At 40.8% G+C, this 21,398-nt stretch overlaps 1 protein-coding gene and 1 long non-coding RNA gene across 3 annotated transcripts; one reads left to right on the forward strand and one right to left on the reverse strand.

Annotated features, from left to right (window-relative positions):
- Positions 1–516: 516 nt before the first annotated feature.
- LOC121567998 lies at positions 517–11,505 on the reverse strand. Its single transcript, XR_006001183.2, has 4 exons — positions 11,118–11,505; positions 1,402–1,494; positions 947–1,059; positions 517–737 (listed from the first exon to the last, which is right to left on the reverse strand). It is a non-coding gene; the product is annotated as an uncharacterized LOC121567998 (long non-coding RNA).
- Positions 9,277–17,950, forward strand: LOC121567997 (heat shock cognate 70 kDa protein). 2 transcript variants are annotated; one of them, XM_041878459.2, is made up of 9 exons: positions 9,277–9,401; positions 12,342–12,551; positions 12,664–12,869; positions 13,087–13,239; positions 13,395–13,950; positions 14,143–14,345; positions 14,575–14,773; positions 16,986–17,218; positions 17,425–17,950. In XM_041878459.2, exons 2-9 carry the CDS (start codon positions 12,347–12,349, stop codon positions 17,611–17,613), a joined length of 1,944 nt encoding a protein of 647 aa, XP_041734393.1. In that variant the 5' UTR covers positions 9,277–9,401; positions 12,342–12,346; the 3' UTR covers positions 17,614–17,950. The 2 variants fall into 2 exon arrangements, with proteins under 2 accessions (XP_041734393.1, XP_041734392.1); XM_041878458.2 differs by lacking the exon at positions 9,277–9,401 and adding an exon at positions 10,496–10,639.
- Positions 17,951–21,398: the final 3,448 nt, after the last annotated feature.

The following is a 21,398-nucleotide window of genomic DNA, read 5'->3' on the forward strand; positions in this document are numbered from 1 at the left end:
GTGAGTTATAGATCAGTCATTCGCATTCAATGCAAATCTAAGAATTTGTCAATCTGTTCTATTTGCACCATTTCTATGCTTCCCATTTTTAAGTTTCATTTTTGCCTCTTTTACTTTCAGTTTTGTACACCAGCTTTAAACAGCTGAATATCCTCTCAAAGTACTCACATTGCAACTTTACTGTTGTTGACCAGATACTGCTGAGGGTAGCGACAGGAGAACATGTACATGATCTGCTGGCGGTAGGTGACAATAGTCACACTGGGGTCCAATGAGTTGATGATGCCAGATATATTAACTAACTGGACATTTGAGAAGTCAGAAAATAACCCAGTCCCAACTTCATTGGTTATGTGTAGTCAAGACAAAGAGATTTAAAACACCCAGTTAGAACAATAGGGGCAAATTGATGAATCAGAATTAAATACTAATTTTGTCTCACCATACTGAAGTTAAACTGATATCCTCTAATTAACCAAGCAGGTAAATACATTCCTGTAGTTTATTTACCCGGAATGTGTTGGAGCAGACAGCCACAGCATCAGCAGTTATTGACAGATTGAATTTTAGGATCGGAGGGTCAACGTTCCAGTCAGGCATTCCATTGCACTCTGGGAGGATGAACTGGGCATTGAGGGCCATCAGGGTTTCGTTGTATCCACCAAAGTAGACTGGGCATAACAAGATACTCATCTCCATAACCTTAGTACCACAGGTCACTGTGATGTCAGAGTTCACTGGGAAAGACCAGAGATATGAACCATTAGATAAGACAAAGGAATAGTGTACAATGTGGTACAATAATACTGTAATACTATAATAGTAATTACCTGACATTTTGGTGATGTTGATGTGTGTGAAAAGTTTGTTTTATCATCACCCTAACCTCTGTTGAAATAAGAGGGGATGGAAGTACTTGTATCACCTGAGCAGTGTATTCTCTAACCTGGTGGTCTGAATGTTGAGTGTGTGTTGCAAAAAGTGCTGGGTGTCTGGGCCTCGTTCTGCAAAATCATGCCAAGCTGGCACAGTAGCAGGGGCAACCACATTGTTCTTAGTCTGTAAGTACAAGACACACCACAATGAGGACCAAGGCATTCACCAACCTCTTCTGAGGCCATTATCTGAAAAAACATCACACATTGATATGACTTTGTTTATAAACTCACAATCCACTTTTGAAAAGGCTAGCCAATTACAAAATCCCAAATAAACAGAAAATTATAGATTTTACGAAATAATCTTGTACATTGATAGATTAAAGACAAACACGCTTCTTACATTTGTGCACTAATTAAAAAGCACACATATGTATACATATATTATTAAGAAAATAAGCTAATATTCTTCTGGTTGATGACATTCCAGTGATATGGCTAAAGAAAGATGTCAAAGACTCACCTGTAAGTGTTTGTCTTGTCTTTATCGCTTTCTCCAGCTCCCTGTATTTATACTGGCCTCCTTAGGAGCAGAGGGGGGTGAGAGCAAATATCCCTAACAAAAGACATAGTAACATGAGATATGGATGTTCAGAAACATCTCACTACTGTATGTTGTTGTATTTTCAACATGGCTATTTACTTAGATTATTAAGTATTTTTATTATAAATGTTTCATATTTTGGCAATGATCTCTGTCAGTAGACATACCTACAATGTTGATTTAGAATGCAAGACTAAAAGTGATTTATCAACATGGGGTGACATGAAGGGCACGGATGCACTTTAAAGTCAGACAATTTCATTACATATCCTCTGACAGTAATTGTATGATTTTGTGTGGATTAAAGCCAATTGACTTCAACAGAGTTGTGGATCTGAGATAGATAGCCACAGGATAAGCTCAGTGCTCGAGGAACAACTTGATGACATAATTCATGTAATTTTATGTCTGTCTCAATTGAGTCCACACCAAGCACATACTGTCCATGGGAAAGGGTGTCGTGATGGTAGGTGGGATGGAAGGTGTTATTATGAAGGTGTGAGTAGCCATTAATGGTGTTATGTAAAGACTACATAATGAATAGTCTTGGGCATAATGTAACAAGCACATTCAATTCAAGTATATATTAAGGACATTCTACACTCTACAATGATTATCGTAATTATGCTCTTGATCCCCGGGACCAGCAGACGGAATGGGTACAGAGTGATGTCATCAGATATTGTGTTGCCATTGCATATCAAAGAGGCAATACTGATACTGCGTGTTCTTTTTTTTTATTTTTTCCCTTTATTTAACCAGGTAAGCCAGTTGAGAACAAGTTCTAATTTACAACTGCGACCTGGCCAAGATAAAGCATAGTAGTGCGATAAAAACAACAACACAGAGTTACATATGGGGTAAAAAAAACATAAAGTCAAAAAAATACAACAGAAAATATATATACAGTGTGTGCAAATGTAGCAAGTTATGGAGGTAAGGCAATAAATAGGCTATAGTGCAAAATAATTACAATGCAAAGCACTGGAATGCTAGATGTGCAAGAGATTATGTGCAAATAGAGATACTGGGGTGCAAAAGAGCAAAATAAATAACAATATAGGGATGAGGTAGTTGGGTGGGCTAATTTCAGATGGGCTGTGTACAGGTGCAGTGATCGGTAAGGTGCTCTGACAACTGATGCTTAAAGTTAGTGAGGGAGATAAGAGTCTCCAGCTTCAGAGATTTTTGCAATTCGTTCCAGTCATTGGCAGCAGAGAACTGGAAGGAATGGCGGACAAAGGAGGTGTTGGCTTTGGGAATGACCAGTGAGATATACCTGCTGGAGCGCAGACTACGGGTGGGTGCTGCTATGGTGACCAATGAGCTAAGATAAGGCGGGGATTTGCCTAGTAGTGATTTATAGATGGCCTGGAGCCAGTGGGTTTGACGCACCGAACATGTAGTGAGGACCAGCCAACAAGAGCGTACAGGTCACAGTGGTGGGTAGTGTATGGGGCTTTGGAGACAAAACGGATGGCACTGTGATAGACTACATCCAATTTGCTGAGTAGAGTGTTGGAGGCTATTTTGTAAATGACATCGCCGAAGTCAAGGATCGGTAGGATAGTCAGTTTTACGAGGGCATGTTTGGCAGCATGAGTGAAGGAGGCTTTGTTGCGAAATAGGAAGCCGATTCTAGATTTAACTTTGGATTGGAGATTCTTAATGTGAGTCTGGAAGGAGAGTTTACAGTCTAACCAGACACCTAGGTATTTGTAGTTGTCCACATACTCTAGGTCAGACCCGTCGAGAGTGGTGATTCTAGTCGGGTGGGCGGGTGCCAGCAGCGTTCGATTGAAGAGCATCCATTTAGTTTTACTAGTGTTTAAGAGCAGTTGGAGGCTACTGAAGGAGTGTTGTATGGCATTGAAGCTCGTTTGGAGGTTTGTTAACACAGTGTCCAATGAAGGGCCAGATGTATACAAAATGGTGTCGTCTGCGTAGAGGTGGATCTGAGAGTCACCAGCAGCAAGAGCGACATCATTGATATACACGGAGAAAAGAGTCGGCCCAAGAATTGAACCCTGTGGCACCCCCATAGAGACTGCCAGAGGTCCAGACAACAGGCCCTCCGATTTGACACACTGAACTCTATCTGAGAAGTAGTTGGTGAACCAGGCGAGGCAGTCATTTGAGAAACCAAGGCTATTTAGTCTGCCAAGTGTTCTCCTATGAGATGTTTTTGTATGGTGATAAACATGTCATTATTATTCGTTACAGCATGGTTTTCGTAATGTGTCAGGTTTTGCGGTTAGGCATCTACATTTTATGTAGAAAATCTTTCAATTTTCTCCCTGTCCAGGAATAAAAGACACAACTATTGAAGAGAGAGAGCCAGGGTCTTTTGTGTGGCACCCCAACATGAAAGGGACTTCTAACATCCCTGGATCCGCCAGAGACAGCACTACAATAGCCTGTATGAGGACAGCCCAATAAAGACATGTTAGATTACTCTTGAGGTATCCAAGGATAAATACAAGTTTGGATCTTGCCTTTGTTGACTATACATCTATTTTTCTCCAAGGCCATTGGTGTTGTTTACTGTTGCCTAGAGATGTTTTTACCGTTACATAAAAACCATATACAAACAACACATTTATAGGACTGCCACCATCATGTATCTGTCATGTGTCTTTCATTATTTTTCATCATAATCAGTGGTGGAAAAAGTACTCAATTGTCATATTTGAGTAAAAGTAAAGATACCTTAATAGAAAATAAGTCAAGTAAAAGTGAAAGTACCCAGTAAAATACTACTTGAGTAAAAGTCTAAAAGTATTTGGTTTTAAATATACTTAAGTATCAAAAGTAAATGGAATTTCTAAAATGTACTGAAGTATCAAAAGTAAAAGTAAAAGTATAAATCATTTCAAATTCCTTATATTAAGCAAAACAGAGGACACAATCTTCTTCTTTTTTTTTATTGACGGATAGCCAGGGGCATACTCCAACACTCAGACATAATTTACAAACGAAGCATTTGTGTTTAGTGAGTCCACCAGATCAGAGGCAGTAGGGATGACCAGGGATGTTCTCTTGATAAGTGTGTGAATTGGACCATTTTCCTGTCAAAATGTAACAAGTACTTTTGGGTGTCAGGGAAAATGTATGGAGTAAAAAGTACATTATTTTCTTTAGGAATGTAGTGAAGTAAAAGTTGTCCAAAATATAAATAGTAAAGTAAAGTACAGATACCCCAAAAAACTACTTAAGTAGTACTTTAAAGTATTTTTACTTAAGTACTTTACACCACTGTCTATAATTTGAAGGGTTCTCTGATAACAGTGCTCCGCTCTGCAGCTATGCTTAGCACTATTTCTTATTTCTCTGCAGGCTTTCTCTAACAACCTGTTCCAGGCCAGACACAAAGGCCAATTGGCAGCAATCCCAACCTTCTTTCACAGAGTGATGTGATTTTCTCTCTCTCTCTCTCAATTCAATTTCAATTTAAGGGCTTTTTTGGCATGGGAAACGTGTGTTAACATTGCCAAAGCAAGTGAAGTAGATAGTAAACAAAAGTGAAATAAACAATAAATATTAACAGTAAACATTACACTCAGAAGTTTCAAAAGAATAAAGACATTTCAAATGTCATATTATGTATATATACAGTGTTGTAACAATGTGCAAATAGTTAAAGTACAAATGGGAAAATAAATAAACATAAATATGGGTTGTATTTACAATGGTGTTTGTCTCTCTCTCTCTCTCTCTCTCTCTCTCTCTCTCTCTCTCGCTCTCTGTCTTGTGTCGAGGTTTCTGCTGAGCTGTCCTTTATTTAAGGAATGTATCTCTCCCACAGTACAATAATGTCTAGGCTACTGTACTGTGAGCTGTAGCTCCCCTGTGCCAGTAAACTATACTTCACACCTCCCATGGGAGCAGAGACATATACATTTGATACAAGCAGATGGCAGGAGAGGAGACAAAGCAAGAACGTGTTCTCTGCTCTCATCTCGTGTACTCTAGTTAGCCTGTTCCATTCCATCCAAGCACAAACAACATGAGCAATGGACAAACAAACCCCAAATAGCAACAGGGGACTGTTTACATGTTTTTGGCTTGCTTCGGTTCCTTTTTCATGATATGACACCTGACCTTTCGAACAGTAGAATAACAATAAATATTATTCATTCAGTTCAGTGTCATTAATTATATAAAACCAGACTCACATTGTGTTGTTGATATGCAAAATGCAATGCATATTACATTTACATGATAGGCCTATACTCTTTGCTGACAGTATAAATCAAACAACTAAAGTGAAGACCATGAGAGGTGAAAAGGGCACCACAGGGTCATTCCACGAAATGAGTGTATTTTGCATCCCTTTGGTATTTTAAGTAGAAGCTGTGCACAAATATTGCATTTTTAAAGCCTGTTAAATTAAATGAAGTGCCCTTTAATATAGACCACATGGCATGGAAAATTCAATAACTCAGAACAAAGACTTGCTAAAGTGCAGAAATTTTGCATTTTGACATGTCCCTCTTTGCATCCTCTGTGACCACTAGTAAGATTTTCACCCACTTAAGCCCAACATTTCTCAAAGTTTTTACCATCATTGTAAAGCCCTAGTTATGTTGTTGCTTTGACAAAGTCATTTCTGAAGATTATTATTTATTTAATGATATTAGTGATTCATATAAATATATATATATATATATATATATATATATATATATATATATTTTATTTTTTTAAACAACCTGTCCCTCATTTTAAGGTCAACCCTGTTATGTGAACTGAACTCTCGTTTTAAAATTATTTTTTTAAATATTTATCTCAGTAGCTAGGTTTCCATCCAATTAGTGACAGATTTTCATGCGAATATTCTAAAATCTGCATTAAAACAATATGCTAATTTTCGCACCAAAGATGTGTTTCCATTACGTTTACTAAGACTGTGCGTGATGACGTAGTGCACATAAAAATACCTTTTTGCAGTTAAATTCCAATGTACCGAATAAAAAAATACAAGTTAAATCTCTACTGATGGTTTTCTCACAACAAATGTTGTGTTATATAGCGAGTGTACCCACTCTGGTATTGGCACGTGCGCTCTAGCCACAGCGCTATCTGCGGGCTGTTGGCTAGAGTGAATGCATAGCCTATATGATGAGATTATTATGGACAAAAGAGCGAGATTATTTGTATTTTCCAAACGGTAGCCAAGCATCGATTATCATGTCACCAGAATAAGACCATCGTTATTTATTGGAAAGGAGAATAAGGCTCATCACCTTTCACTTTCCCCACCCTGTGAAGTTCATTACATTTACATTTTACATTTTAGTCATTTAGCAGACGCTCTTATCCAGAGCGATTAACAGTTAGTGAGTGCATACATTTTCATACTGCCCCCCCGTGGGAAACGAACCCACAACCCTGGCGTTGCAAGCGCCATGCTCTACCAACTGATTTATTTATTAATCTGTAACCTGATAAACTGCATGCTTTCCCGATGAGTCGTTGTTGGAGGAACAGACGTCATCACTTGACTCCAAATTTACTTTGATATGATGGTTATTAACCTATATCAATATTTGCGCATAAAAGCGTTTACACCGACATTTTTCGCATAACTCATTTTACCGACACAAAAAGATCCCACCTCGTCTAGCATATTTTGTTTTGTCGACATTTGGAAAGTTTACCGGAAAATGTTGTTTCCATCAGGCCTGTAATTACATTTTTTATCCGACTTTACTCGCATTGAAAGGTTAGATGGAAACCTGTGTCAAATCATAGTGTAAAAGCAGGTGAGCTGGTTTTACTGTTTTGGGCACATTTTTTTTGTGTTTTGTGGTGGAAATCTGAGCGGGTCGAGCATAACTTCAAATAAATAACTTAGTCCTAAATATTTATAAAACTAAAAGCATTGTATTTGGGAAAAATCATTCACTAAACCTCAACTAAATCTTGAAATGAATAATGTGGAAATTGAGCACGTTGAGGAGACTAAACTGCTTGAAGTAACCCAGGATTGTTTTTTATTTGTTATTTATTTTTATTTCACCTTTATTTAACCAGGTAAGCCAGTTGAGAACAAGTTCTCATTTACAACTGCGACATGGCCAAGATAAAGCAAAGCAGTGCGATAAAAACAACAAGAACACAGAGTTACACATGGGATAAAACAAAACATACAGTCAATAACACAATAGAACATCTATATACAGTGTGCGCAAATGTAGTAAGTTATGGAGGTAAGGCAATAAATAGGCCATTGTGCAAAATAATTACAATTTAGTATTAACACTGGAGTGATAGATGTGCAGAAGAAGATGTGCAAATTGTAAACGGTCATGGTCTAAACATATACAAGAGTAGCTAAAATGGGGAGAGGTCTGTCCATAATAAAGCGCTGCTCTGCTTTATTAACATCGATATCAAGGCAGGTCCTACAGGCCCTAGTTTTGTCGCACCTAGACTACTGTCCAGTCGTGTGGTCAGGTGTCATAAAAAGGGATTTAGGAAAATTAATATTGGACCAGAATAGGGAAGCACGGCTGGCTCTTAAATGTACACGGAGAACTAACAATAATATGCATGTCAATCTCTCCTGGCCCAAAGTAAGAAGAGAGATTGACATGTTGAATGCACCGAGCTGTCTGTTTAAACTACTAGCACACAGCTCAGACACCCATCCATACCACAAGACATGCCAACAGAGGTCTCTTCACAGTCCCCAAGTCCAGAACAGACTATGAGAGGCGCACAGTACTACATTGAGCCATGACTACATTAAACTCTATTCCACATCAAGTAACTCATGCAAGCAGTAAAATCGGATTTTAAAAAACAGATATAAATACACCTTATGGAACAGCGGGGACTGTGAATAGAGACACACACAGGCACACGCATACACACATATGATAACATACGCACTATACACACATCTACACATGGATTTTGTGTTGTAGATATGTAATAGTAGAGTAGTGGCCAGAGGGCACACACTTGGTAAATTCACTCTGGCTATCTACTCCGATTTCAGAGCACACTCGTCTGAGTGTGCCAGAGCGCAGAATAACTGACGCATTTACGAACGCTCAACACCAGTTGAATATGGCCAGTGTCAGTAAACGTCGGCAAAAAAAGCGTAATTACATTGTTGCCAACAGCCGAGTTACAGTCACCAACGCTCTGGATAAAATAAAAACAGCCATCCAGCTCAGCTAGGGCGAATATAATGGTCAGAGTGAAGTGTTCTCTCATTTGTTTCTGGAAATTGCTAGCAAGCTAGCCAACGTTAGCCAGTTAGCTTTGGTGCATGACTGCCGTTGGGAGGTCAGAACCCTCCGGTCAACCCTACTCCTCTGCCAGAGCGTTCAGTGTGCGCTTTGAACGCTCCGAGCGCGAAACGCTCTGAATTTACGAACGGACAATCTGACAACGCTCTGAATTTACGAACGCCAAGAGTACACTCTGAGCCTATTCTGGCACTCCGGATTGAATTCACGAACACAGGTATTCAGAGCGTTGTCAGATTGTCCGTTCGTAAATTCAGAGCGTTTCGCTCTCAGAGCGTCGCGTGCGCGAGCGTTGCAAAATAAATGTACACGAACATGTTATTCAATCATTGCACCCACACTGCTCGCGCACGTCAATGAGCGTCTGCGTGGCCAGGCGCTAAAAATAACTCGGTTCTATTTGTGACGCACAACGCGCTGCAAGTCCTGCCTCTCCCATCTCCTCATTGGTTTTTAGGAGCATCTACCCACGTGGGTGATTGAAAGATGAACTGAGGTCTACGCTCCAGTCCAGTTGGTTGTGGTAATGCGCCATAAAGTTTGTTGCCAACCGCCATATAAAGTCTAAAGAAGAAGAAGCCTAGAACACTAGAAAACAAACTTTTACCATTTTATCTGTGTATTAATTGTCGGAGTAGAGGACCTTGTGCATTTCAGGTAAAATAACAACCCAATGTTTATATCCCAAGACAAATTAGCTAGCAACAGCAAGCTAGCTAGCTACATTGCCATACATGTTTAATGCTTTTCGACCTGTCCCGAAATTAATATAGTTGGTTCAGAGTTCGTTTTGATATTTCAACCTGCGTGTCCTGATTGCGTCTGGTGTGGGTGGACAAAATCAACATGCGTGTGTGATCTGGTCAGCATGTAACTGTGCTGCTCGCAACAATTTAATTACCCTTTCTTTTATTTATTTTTTGCTGACACCGGCTATATTCAACAGGTGTTGAGCGTTCATAAATTCATCAGTTATTCTGCGCTCTGGCACACTCAGACAAGAGTGCTCTGAAATCGGAGTAGATAACTCCTGAGTGGCGCAGTGGTCTAAGGCACTGCATCGCAGTGCTAACTGTGCCACTAGAGATCCTGGTTCGAATCCAGGCTCTGTCGCAGCCGGCCGCGACCGGGAGACTCATGGGCGGCGCACAATTGGCCCAGCGTTGTCCAGGGTAGGGGAGGGAATGGCCGGCAGGGATGTAGCTCAGTTGATAGAGCATGGCGTTTGCAACGCCAGGGTTGTGGGTTCGATTCCCACGGGGGGCCAGTATAAAAAAACATGTATTCACTAACTGTAAGTCGCTCTGGATAAGAGCGTCTGCTAAATGACTAAAATGTAAAATGTAATAACCAGAGTGAATTTATGAACGCACCCTTAATGTGTTGTGTAATGTAATGTTTTTAATTGTATATAACTGCCTTAATTCTGCTGGACCCCAGGAAGAGTTAGTCAACCTTGTTGCTTTATTAGGCACTTGCTATAGTCATTTTTTATTTATTTTTGTATCTCTTGAGATAGGAAAATGTGTTTTTTATTAAGTGGAACATGTGATCTTTATGATCGAATGTTATAATTAGGTGAAATACAATTTTAAAAAATTCACTACTAAAAAAGTTACACTACTCAAAAGACACCCAATTGGTGGAACGGCCCAACATTGTTTCTCTAAAAATGGGTAACACTGTAGCGACTAACTTATTTTATGTACTATTTGAGCTCGTGGTGAAAGAACTGTTGGCACTTGATTGGCTACATCGCTCAGTTTGTTCTAGACTGTTCTGCGGAAATCTTCATATTCCTCAGAAATCACCAGCCCGGACAGCTTCCACGAGGATACGGTAGAGGCAGGGTTAAGCGACATTTTCTGGCTGATTTTTTTGTAATCTTTAACAAGGTAAGCATTTCGAAATGGAGGTTGTTGAATATCACCATTACAATAGTTGGAAATGATGAACAGTAAATTAGGCTAACAAGCTTGAAGCAATACTGAAACAGCAAGCATAGGTGGCTATATTAGGCATAATTTGGGTTTACAGGAAACGTTACCAACGGTTGGGTTTCATATTCAACGTCTCCTGTAAACCCAGATTCTGATTTAAAAGTGGTTACATCATTTTTTTAAATGCAACAATAGTTTCAACGATTGCATCATCGGATGTCAGTTTCAGTTTGCTTGCTAGCAGTTTAAAAAGACCGTCTCTTGTTAGGCTAACTGTGTCACACAGTGTGTGAAGAAGGCATGGGCTTGCCTTCCAACATTAACTTATTCAGTTGAACCATTGGCTTGCTCGATCGATGTAGCCTAATGTACTGGTAAAATATGTTCGAGTTTAAATAATTGCGTGTGAAACTTATTTTAATGGCAACCCTACCTATTCTAGCTTATGTTGGCTGGTGCTGGATGTTGATGAAGCTGAACGGAATGTTCCAGCAATTTCCCAACCCACCCGCGGCGGAGCTGGGGCGCGCCCTCAGTGACACAAACTCCCGGCAAATTTTTTTTTAAATATTTGAATAGGTGATAGTGAGGAATATATTCCAGGATTTGTTGTATCATGTTCATTTGGTTAAAGTGTTAATAAGCATGGAGTTGCTTTAGCTATTCAGTTAAAACAGGCGGACATAAAAATATATAACTGAATCAGCACTTGCACTTAACCGGCCCCCCTCTTTCTAGCTCTGACTCTGCTGATAGCTACTTTATTGAGGAATACTTTCTATGCCTGTGATATGTGGTTGTCCCACCTAGCTATCTTAAGATGAATGCACTAACTGTAAGTCGCTCTTGATAAGTGTCTGCTAAATGACTAAAATGTAAATGCTGTCATAAAGCACGTCTTCTTTACACCTCCCACTCCCAGCCTGTAACTAGGGAAACACTATTTTCACGCCGCTTCGATACCTAAATTACTTTTTCGTAGCAGGTTAGAATAATTAACATAGCAGGTTAGGAGACTGAGGTTAAGGTTAGCGAAAATGCTCTCCTAACCTGCTACTAAAATAACTGTCTGTATCAAGACAAAGTGCTGTTAAGTGTCCAGTTGAAAGACAGCTGTTGCGCTGAAGGTCAAGACAAGGATGAGTATTTTGAACACAAACTCATTAGTGGAAACCAAGACTGTTCTCAGGGCAGACCTGTTTGTAGCTAGATATGTGGGGTTGAGACTATTTTAGCATTTAGCTAACCCTTTTCCTAACCTTAATCTAATTATCCTAACATGCCACATTCATTCTCCTAACCTGCTGCTTAAGTTTTCATAAACCTGCTACGAAAAGTCACTTCTGCTAGTCAAAACCAGCAGACCTGCCTTGAGAGCAGTGTGTCCACTAATGCGATACTCCCTTTTGAACAGGTGGTCCAGGGGTCTTTCAATGACACAATTAGCTGCTATTGTATGAACTTTTCTGAAAATAGCATCATGTGTCACAGGCCTATACTAAAATAGACCCAACTTGACCAGTTGTACAGAGTTGTCCCCTAGAGTCTACCCTCAGGATCACTCACCTGGGTCAATGAGTTCATACCTAGATCTCTTAAAAATGTGTACTTTGCCACAACACAGCTTGTTTTAATGTTATCGCCTCTTCATTTTCAGACACAATGTCAAAGGGACCAGCAGTTGGCATTGACCTGGGCACCACCTACTCCTGTGTGGGTGTGTTCCAGCATGGGAAAGTGGAGATCATCGCCAACGACCAGGGCAATAGGACCACACCCAGCTACGTCGCCTTCACAGACACAGAAAGGCTGATTGGGGACGCCGCCAAGAACCAAGTGGCCATGAACCCCACAAACACTGTGTTTGGTAAGAATTGAACTTAGAGAAATTGATCAAATACCATGTACGGTATATAAGATGTACTTTACATGGAGAGTCTGTGGCATTAACTGATGTTTACACCCTTATCTTTTCCCAGATGCAAAGCGGCTGATAGGGCGGAAGTTTGACGACAGTGTCGTCCAGGCAGACATGAAACACTGGCCGTTTACAGTGATCAACGACTCGACACGGCCCAAGGTCCAAGTGGAGTACAAGGGAGAGACAAAGGCCTTCTACCCAGAGGAGATCTCCTCCATGGTGCTGGTCAAGATGAAGGAGATCGCAGAGGCCTACCTGGGCAAGGTGAGCATGTGCACAACAGTCCTATCACTCTGTCTTTATAGCAACGCATGTTATGTTCTTTTGGGTGTTACCGAATGGTTTAACAAAATATAAATGTGTTTTTCTCACACTGTAGAGGTGACTTTCAAAAATTAAGACTGTCTTGTCTGTTCACTTAGTTGTCACTTTAAGGGAAGCATTACTAATTAATGTATTCTGTAAATATTTCCTCCTGCAGACTATAACCAATGCAGTGGTCACTGTGCCAGCTTACTTCAACGACTCTCAGCGCCAGGCCACCAAAGACGCAGGGACTATCTCAGGACTCAACGTACTCCGCATCATCAATGAGCCAACCGCTGCTGCTATCGCCTATGGCCTGGACAAGAAGGTTAATTTATTTATATATATATATATCAACACTAACAACTGTACTTAGAACTCAGGACTATAATGCATACCTGAGGCCCATTGACCATGTGATTTGAGAGACAAACTTCACAAAAAAATCATATTTAACTCACTTAAAATAAAACATGTTTTTAGGTGGGAATGGAGAGAAACGTCCTAATCTTCGACCTGGGCGGCGGTACGTTTGATGTGTCCATCCTGACCATCGAAGACGGGATCTTTGAGGTGAAGTCCACGGCCGGAGACACCCATCTTGGAGGAGAGGACTTCGACAACCGCATGGTCAACCACTTCATCTCAGAGTTCAAGCGCAAATACAAGAAGGACATCAGCGACAACAAGAGGGCCGTGCGTCGTCTGCGCACTGCCTGTGAGCGTGCCAAGCGCACCCTGTCCTCCAGCACCCAGGCCAGTATCGAGATCGACTCTCTGTATGAGGGCGTTGACTTCTACACCTCCATCACCAGGGCTCGCTTTGAGGAGCTGAACGCTGACCTGTTCAGAGGCACCCTGGACCCCGTGGAGAAGTCTCTGAGGGATGCCAAGATGGACAAGGCCCAGGTCCACGACATCGTCCTGGTGGGAGGCTCCACGCGCATCCCCAAGATCCAGAAGTTGCTGCAGGACTTATTCAACGGGAAGGAGCTCAACAAGAGCATCAACCCTGATGAGGCTGTCGCCTATGGTGCAGGTGAGGCGCTTTTTTTTTGGTAGCTCCCTCTTCTATCTAAAGCTTTGCCCAGTAAACCCTCTGGTCAGCTGTCTTTTCCTGTTCTACCCTCTCTAACCTTCATCCAGAGAAGCCCTAATATGGATAAGGACATTGTAAATGCTTTGATGGTTTGTTCTAAGAATGAGTGACAACCCCTGTGTCTGTTGACAGCTGTCCAGGCGGCCATCTTGTCCGGAGACAAGTCTGAGAATGTGCAGGACCTGCTGCTGCTGGACGTCACTCCACTGTCCCTGGGTATTGAGACGGCCGGAGGGGTCATGACCGTGCTCATCAAGAGGAACACCACCATCCCCACCAAGCAGACGCAGACCTTCACCACATACTCAGACAACCAGCCTGGGGTGCTAATTCAGGTGAGGGGGATGTACTATGACTCATTCCTAGGTACCTCAATGGATTATAGGTCCATCAGTGTCAAAATGTTAGCGTATACTCTGGTTGATATTTAACTTGAAACTGGATCTGAATCAATATTGACCCACACACATTTATTTGTTAGTGTTTATATTAAAACTTGAGATGATACTTTGAATGAATGCACATGAGTGTTGACCTGAGTGTGTGTCTGTTTCCTGTCCTCAGGTGTATGAGGGGGAAAGAGCCATGACCAAAGACAACAACCTATTGGGGAAGTTTGAGCTGTGTGGGATCCCACCAGCCCCCCGGGGTGTGCCTCAGATAGAGGTCACCTTTGACATCGACGCCAATGGCATCATGAATGTGTCCGCCTCTGACAAGAGCACCGGCAAGGAGAATAAGATCACCATCACCAATGACAAAGGTACACTTAGTAGTAGTTACAGTTAAAGGGGACATCTGCTTTTCAAAGAATAACAAAGCCACTGTTTTGGGGGAAAAGTTGAGGGATGGGGCTGTAGAAATGTAAGCACTCTCAAATGTATAGACCTAGCTATGGATGCAAGGATTGACCATCCATGATATCAAAATTATAGTTTTAACCATATTTTGAGGCTATACAGTGTTTGTTTACAATTACATTGTTTACAAACAAAGGAGTTAAACAAGCTTGTATTTTTGGTTCCGGTGGGGTAATACTGTTCAACTAAGCTCATGAGGCATTTATAAGTTGTATATTCTTCAAGAATCAATTTGGCAGGGGGTTGGGGGGGTGTACAGTTGAAGTTGGAAGTTTACATACACATAGGTTGGAGTCATTAACTTGTTTTTCAACTACTCCACAAATTTATTTTTAACAAACTATAGTTTTGGCAAGTCGGTTAGGACATCTACTTTGTGCATGACACAAGTAATTTTTCCAACAATTATTTACAGACAGATTATTTCACTTATTAGTCACTGTATCACAATTCCAGTGGGTCAGAAGTTTACATACACTAAGTTGACTGTGCCTTTTAAACAGCTTGGAAAATTCCAGAAAATTATGTCATGGCTTTAGAAGCTTCTGATTGACATAATTTGAGTCAATTGGAGGTGTACCTGCGGATGTATTTCAAGGCCTACCTTCAGTGCCTCTTCGCTTGACATCATGGGAAAATCAAACGAAATCAGCCACGACCTCAGAAAAAAAATTGTAGACCACAAGTCTGGTTCATCCTTGGGAGCAATTTCTAAATGCCTGAAGGTACCACGTTCATCTGTACAAACAATAGTACGCAAGTATAAACACCATGGGACCACGTAGCCGTCATACCGCTCAGGAAGGAGACGCGTTCTGTCTCCTAGAGATGAACGTACGTATGTGCGAAAAGTTCAAATCAATCCCAGAACAACAGCAAAGGACCTTGTGAAGATGCTGGAGGAAACGGGTACAAAAGTATCTATATCCACAGTAAAACCAGTCCTATAGCTACATAACCTGAAAGTCCGCTCAGCAAGGAAGAAGCCACTGCTCCAAAACCGCCATTAAAAGCCAGACTACGGTTTGCAACTGCACATGGGGACAAAGATTGTACTTTTTGGAGAAATGTCCTCTGGTCTGATGAAACAAAAATAGAACTGTTTGGCCATAATGACCTTAGTTTTGTTTGGAGGAAAAAGGGGTTGCTTGCAAGCCAAAGAACACCATCCCAACCGTGAAGCACGGGGGTGGCAGCATCATGCTGTGGGGGTGCTTTGCTGCAGGAGGGACTGGTGCACTTCACAAAATAGATGGCATCATTAGGAAGGAAAATTATGTGGATATCTTGAAGCAACATCTCAAGACATCAGTCAGGAAGTTAAAGCTTGGTCGCAAATGGGTCTTCCAAATGGACAATGACCCCAAGCATACTTCCAAAGTTGTGGCAAAATGGCTTAAGGACAACAAAGTCAAGGTATGGAGTGGCCATCACAAAGCCCTGACCTCAATTATACTGAACATTTGTGTGCAGAACTGAAAAAGCGTGTGTGAGCAAGGAGGCCTACAAACCTGACTCAGTTACACCAGCTCTGTCAGGAGGAATGGGCCAAAATTCGCCTAACTTATTGTGGGAGCTTGTGGAAGGCTACCCGAAACGTTTGACCCAAGTTAAACAATTTAAAGGCAATACAAATTGAGTGTATGTAAACTGCTGACCCATTGGGAATGTGATGAAATAAATAAAAGCTGAAATAAATCATTCTCTCTACTATTATTCTGACATTTCACATTCTTAAAATAAAGTGGTGATCCTAACTGACCTAAGACAGGGAGTTTTTACTAGGATTAAATGTCAGGAATTGTGAAAAACTGAGTTTAAATGTATTTGGCTAAGGTGTATGTAAACTTCCAACTTCAACTGTATGGCTGTATGTCCAAACATAGATTAACCAATCAGATTGCCTTGTAAATCTATAGTCTGGGATCTGGGAATCTGTTCATGGTCAATTCAATTATTGATATTTACCCATTGATTCTTGAACATCTGAATCCCAGAATGTAGCTTTAAACACTATGCCATTGTAAAGTATGCACACCATTTTAAATAGGGATGTCTTCTCCAACAATTGGTTTAACTAAGCCTCCTTCTCATTGTCTGTCCCTCTCTCTACAGGTCGTCTGAGTAAGGAGGACATAGAGCGCATGGTCCAGGAGGCTGAGCAGTACAAAGCTGCGGACGACGTCCAGAGGGACAAGGTGGCATCCAAAAACGGCCTGGAGTCGTACGCCTTTAACATGAAGTCCACCGTGGAGGATGAGAAGCTCAAGGGCAAGCTCAGCGACGAGGACAAACAGAAGATCCTGGACAAGTGCAATGAGGTCATCAACTGGCTGGACAAGAACCAGGTACAGTACGGGCTCAGGGTCTTTCAACCAGAATGGAGTGGGTTAATGTTCAAATCTAAAGTCAAGTATAGCACTGAGTCCCTCACTTCATTGTAATTTGATTAAACAAATATCTGGTGGTTCAACAAGGAGTTTGGAGCACTAATGTCGTCTATCTTTCTCTCTTCCTCTCTATCTCTTCCTTTCTCCTCGATCTCTCCTTGTAGTCTGCAGAGAAGGAGGAGTTTGAGCACCACCAGAAGGAGCTGGAGAAGCTGTGTAACCCAATCATCACCAAACTGTACCAGGGTGCAGGGGGGATGCCCGGGGGGATGCCTGGGGGGATGCCAGGGACTGGTGGTGCCACACCCGGAGGAGGCGGTTCCTCTGGACCAACCATTGAGGAAGTCGACTAAAACATACAGAGTAGTCCTTTACTCCTGATTGGATATGTCTAAATAGTGGTCCACATTCTATAGCTTGGAATGGGCTGAACCTTTATTTTCACAATCTGCATTGACTACTTTTGTTTGTTTTTGGTCATTAATCTTTTTATGCTGAAAGCAACCATGGATTGAATCTTTTTAATGGGCACTGTTCTACCTATTGGTAAATGTTTTCAGTTTAACCAGTGAATGTTTACTATACAGAGCATGTTTTTCACAAGTGGAATTCTGTGACTGCAAAATGTTTTTGCACTGCACTGTTGGCTAAAGATAACTCTTTAAAAAAATAAAGAATCTCTTGAAATCACATTCTTCCAGATCCTTCTTTAATTTTGACACCTTTGACAGTCTTGATGACCATCAGGGTTAATAATTTAGATGTTAAAGCTGCGCTATGCAGAAATCACTCGCCATTTCCTGGTTGCTAAAATTATAATAGTTTGCCTAATTTCAGTTTGTGAAGCACGTATAGTGTAGAGAATCATTGTACCATCTAAACCGCTGAAATATATTTCAATAACCAAAAATATCCTCTACAGGATCGGTGTCCCTATACCGGGACAGTTGCTGCTTAATATGCGATATGTGACTAGAATGGCGTTGTAAACAACAGCCAACTTTCCGGGACATAGACATGTCTTATATGGGTAGAAAGCTTACATTCTTGTTAATCGAACTGCAGTGTCCAATTTACAGTAGCTATTACAGCTAAAAAATACCATGCTATTGTTTGAGGATCATGCACAACAACAAAGTACTTGTCACGGCAACTGGTTTGATACATTCACCGCTGAAGGTAAATAATGTACTTACATTCAGTAATCCCGAGGGTCCCAGAGATCAAATGTAGCATGGTTTTGTTTGATAAAATCCATTTTTATATTCAAATGTAGGAACTGGGTTCTACAGTTTGTTAACGTCATTTTTTTTATTACCATAGCAATTTTGTATGTTCTCTAGTTATGTACTTGAAAATGTATAAATTCGGAACATTTGGGAAAACTCCTGGCAGACTTAATACAAAATATTGTGTAGTGATGTAATCCTTCACTGGATCAGTCTGAAACTTTGCACACACAATGCTGCCATCTTGTGGACAACATCTAAATGACGTCTAGATTCCTACATCACTGTCTGGCCTTTCTCTTGCATTTCAAAGCTGATGCAACAAAACAAAAAATAGAAAACGCATGTGTTTTTGTTTGTATTATCGTTGACCAGATCTAATGTGTTATATTCTCCTACATTAATTTCACATTTCCACAAACTTCAAAGTGTTTCCTTTCAAATGATATCAAGAATATGCATATCCTTGCTTCAGGTCCTGAGCTACAGGCAGATTTGGGTATGTCATTTTAGGCGAAAATTGAAATCAAAAGTCTGATCCTTAATAAATTCACCACCTACTCTACTGTAACTCCCAGTATAATTCTGCATCATTTTGTCTAATGACTCAACTAGCCTATTCATTATTGTGTGTAAACCATGTACAGTCCCTCCCCTTGATTTTCCACAGATCGGGTGTGAGTCAACGGCAGCTTCGTCAGTGCTCTGAGTATGTGGCACTACAGTGTAAGTGGTCTGTCTTTGTGTCTACCTTGAGCACATAGTTGCCAGAAGTACAGAGTGCACTTCTACAGGATATGAAGCAATTGTGTTGTGCTTATAATAGACTGGTGTTTTGCTGTGAAACATGACACTGACTACACTCAGAAACTAATTGTCCCAGAGAATGGAATAAATCTGAAGACCAGAATCTTTGTGGGGGTGAAAGCCACCAATCTAACAGAGATAGGACTACAGTACGCAGCTGAAATCTAACTGTGTGAAAGCCTTTTGTAAAGTACCATACTGCAAAACGTACAATGTATCACAAATAAAAACAAATATCTTTAAGAAAAAAAGTGCTGTAGCTATACTGCATTCTACAATCTGTCCCTCTCTTCCTCTAAAGGTTCTGCTTGACCGATGTTACGCAACAACAAATCCCGTTCCCAACAACAGCTCCTACTATGACCTCTTTGTTGGGTGAGTCAGTATTATTCACCCAGTTTCATTTCTGTAGATTTATGATAACTCTGTAACTGAAACGGAAGTAGTTTTGGTTTCCGGTCACGCCTAATTCGTGTATGTGTATGACTCATATCTCTTGTCTCATCGAATGTGTACACGTGATGGACAAACCAGGATCGAGTTGAACGGAGCGTCTCAGCATGCACACTTCTCCTTTGAGGCCTTCCGTTTCATTGAACACAAGAACATGACCGTCGACACTTTCTACCTGCACTGTCACCCGACTCTGTGAGGTGTCCTCCTGCTCGTCCTTAATGCCTGTAAGTATCAACAATTAGAAAATAACACACAGGTCACTGCCTTCAGAGAAACAAAACGAAACATTTTGCGACAGTACATTGTAGTGGTCACGGTCACATTCATCATATTGCCCTTTGACTCTCTAGACATCTGGGTTGCCTACAACAACGTTCTAATGTTCTGGGTTAACACCTGTTGCCTAGAGTCTCCCAGACAATATTGCCCTCTGCTCTGAAGAACCCTAATTTCAGAGACAACCCTATGATATTCTAAGCTTATCCAACTGAATAGACAAATGTTTCAAACCGATAGGAAATGAAAACTGACTTCCTGTCTGCCTGTTTGATCCCAGAACTGTTCAGGTTTCTCCAGGAGAAAGAGAGGACAACGGTGCGGCCATACTGGACCAGTGGTGTGATATGATATCAGACATTAATGATATATCAGACATTAATTAATGACAGTTGATGAGAGTGAAAATGATTAGTCACCTCATTGCTCATACAGTATGAGTAATTAAATGGATCGTAATGTAAGGCACTTCATTCTTGACCATCTTATTCTGTTTCCCTCTGCTATAGGTCTTCCAACAGCTTCACAATGTAAGACATTCTTCTAAGTTTCCCTTGATAATCACAGTCATCTGTCTCTCCATGGCCCTGTTCATTGGTCTGTTCCTGAGGAGAAGGTTATCCATTCTCCAATGAGATGGGGTCTAGGACTAGGGACACCGTCTCTCCTGACATGGCTGAAGACTGGGACCAGTCTCCTAGCTAACTTTACATCCCCAGAGCACGTAGACAGCTGTTGTGAAGACATGATACAGTGGCAGGTTATGAGGGAAATTAGTAAAGGATGTTTAGTTCTCAGTAACATGAGTAAAGGATTGTTGGTTCTCAGTTCATGAGTAAAGGATGGTTAGTTCTCAGTAACATGAGTAAAGGATAGTTAGTTCTCAGTTCATGGATTACAATGTTATACATGTTAGTGAGAAAGTATTAAGCAACATTTCATGCATAATGTTACAGAAACATAGCATTTTATAATTGTAATAAAGTGGCAGCAGGGGACTAGAGGTAAACATCTACACACCTAAATGTAAAGTTCCTAAATATGGCATGTACAGATTTTTGTAAGAATCTTTTGTATGATAGCTGACAACTAGTCAGAGTAAATGTATGCTAGCTAAAGGCCAGAGCAAATGTTGTATGCACTTGCTTGACAGATTCATTTGAAAGTATTTTATTAATATTTTATTGTGTGTGAAATAATTGTCTATCCTCCATGTCATTTTGAGATGTTTGCTCTTGGGCCAACAAAACTGGCAACACTAGTCTAGGCCTTTACCTAAGAATAGTTGTACTAGTTTCATTCTCCTATCTTGTATTTTGTGACAATGGGTGCTGTATTACTGGGAAAGCAGCCATGGACTGTCAGTGGGG

Source organism: Coregonus clupeaformis, chromosome 6 (genome assembly GCF_020615455.1).
Source record: "Coregonus clupeaformis isolate EN_2021a chromosome 6, ASM2061545v1, whole genome shotgun sequence".
Lineage (NCBI taxonomy): Eukaryota > Metazoa > Chordata > Actinopteri > Salmoniformes > Salmonidae > Coregonus > Coregonus clupeaformis.

Coding starts and splice junctions, on each gene's coding strand:
- LOC121567997 (XM_041878459.2), top strand. CDS start 12,347: ATGTCAAAGGGACCAGCAGTTGGCATTGACCTGGGCACCACCTACTCC. Junction 13,240..13,394: donor CCTATGGCCTGGACAAGAAG/GTTAATTTATTT, acceptor ACATGTTTTTAG/GTGGGAATGGAGAGAAACGT. Junction 14,346..14,574: donor AGCCTGGGGTGCTAATTCAG/GTGAGGGGGATG, acceptor TCCTGTCCTCAG/GTGTATGAGGGGGAAAGAGC.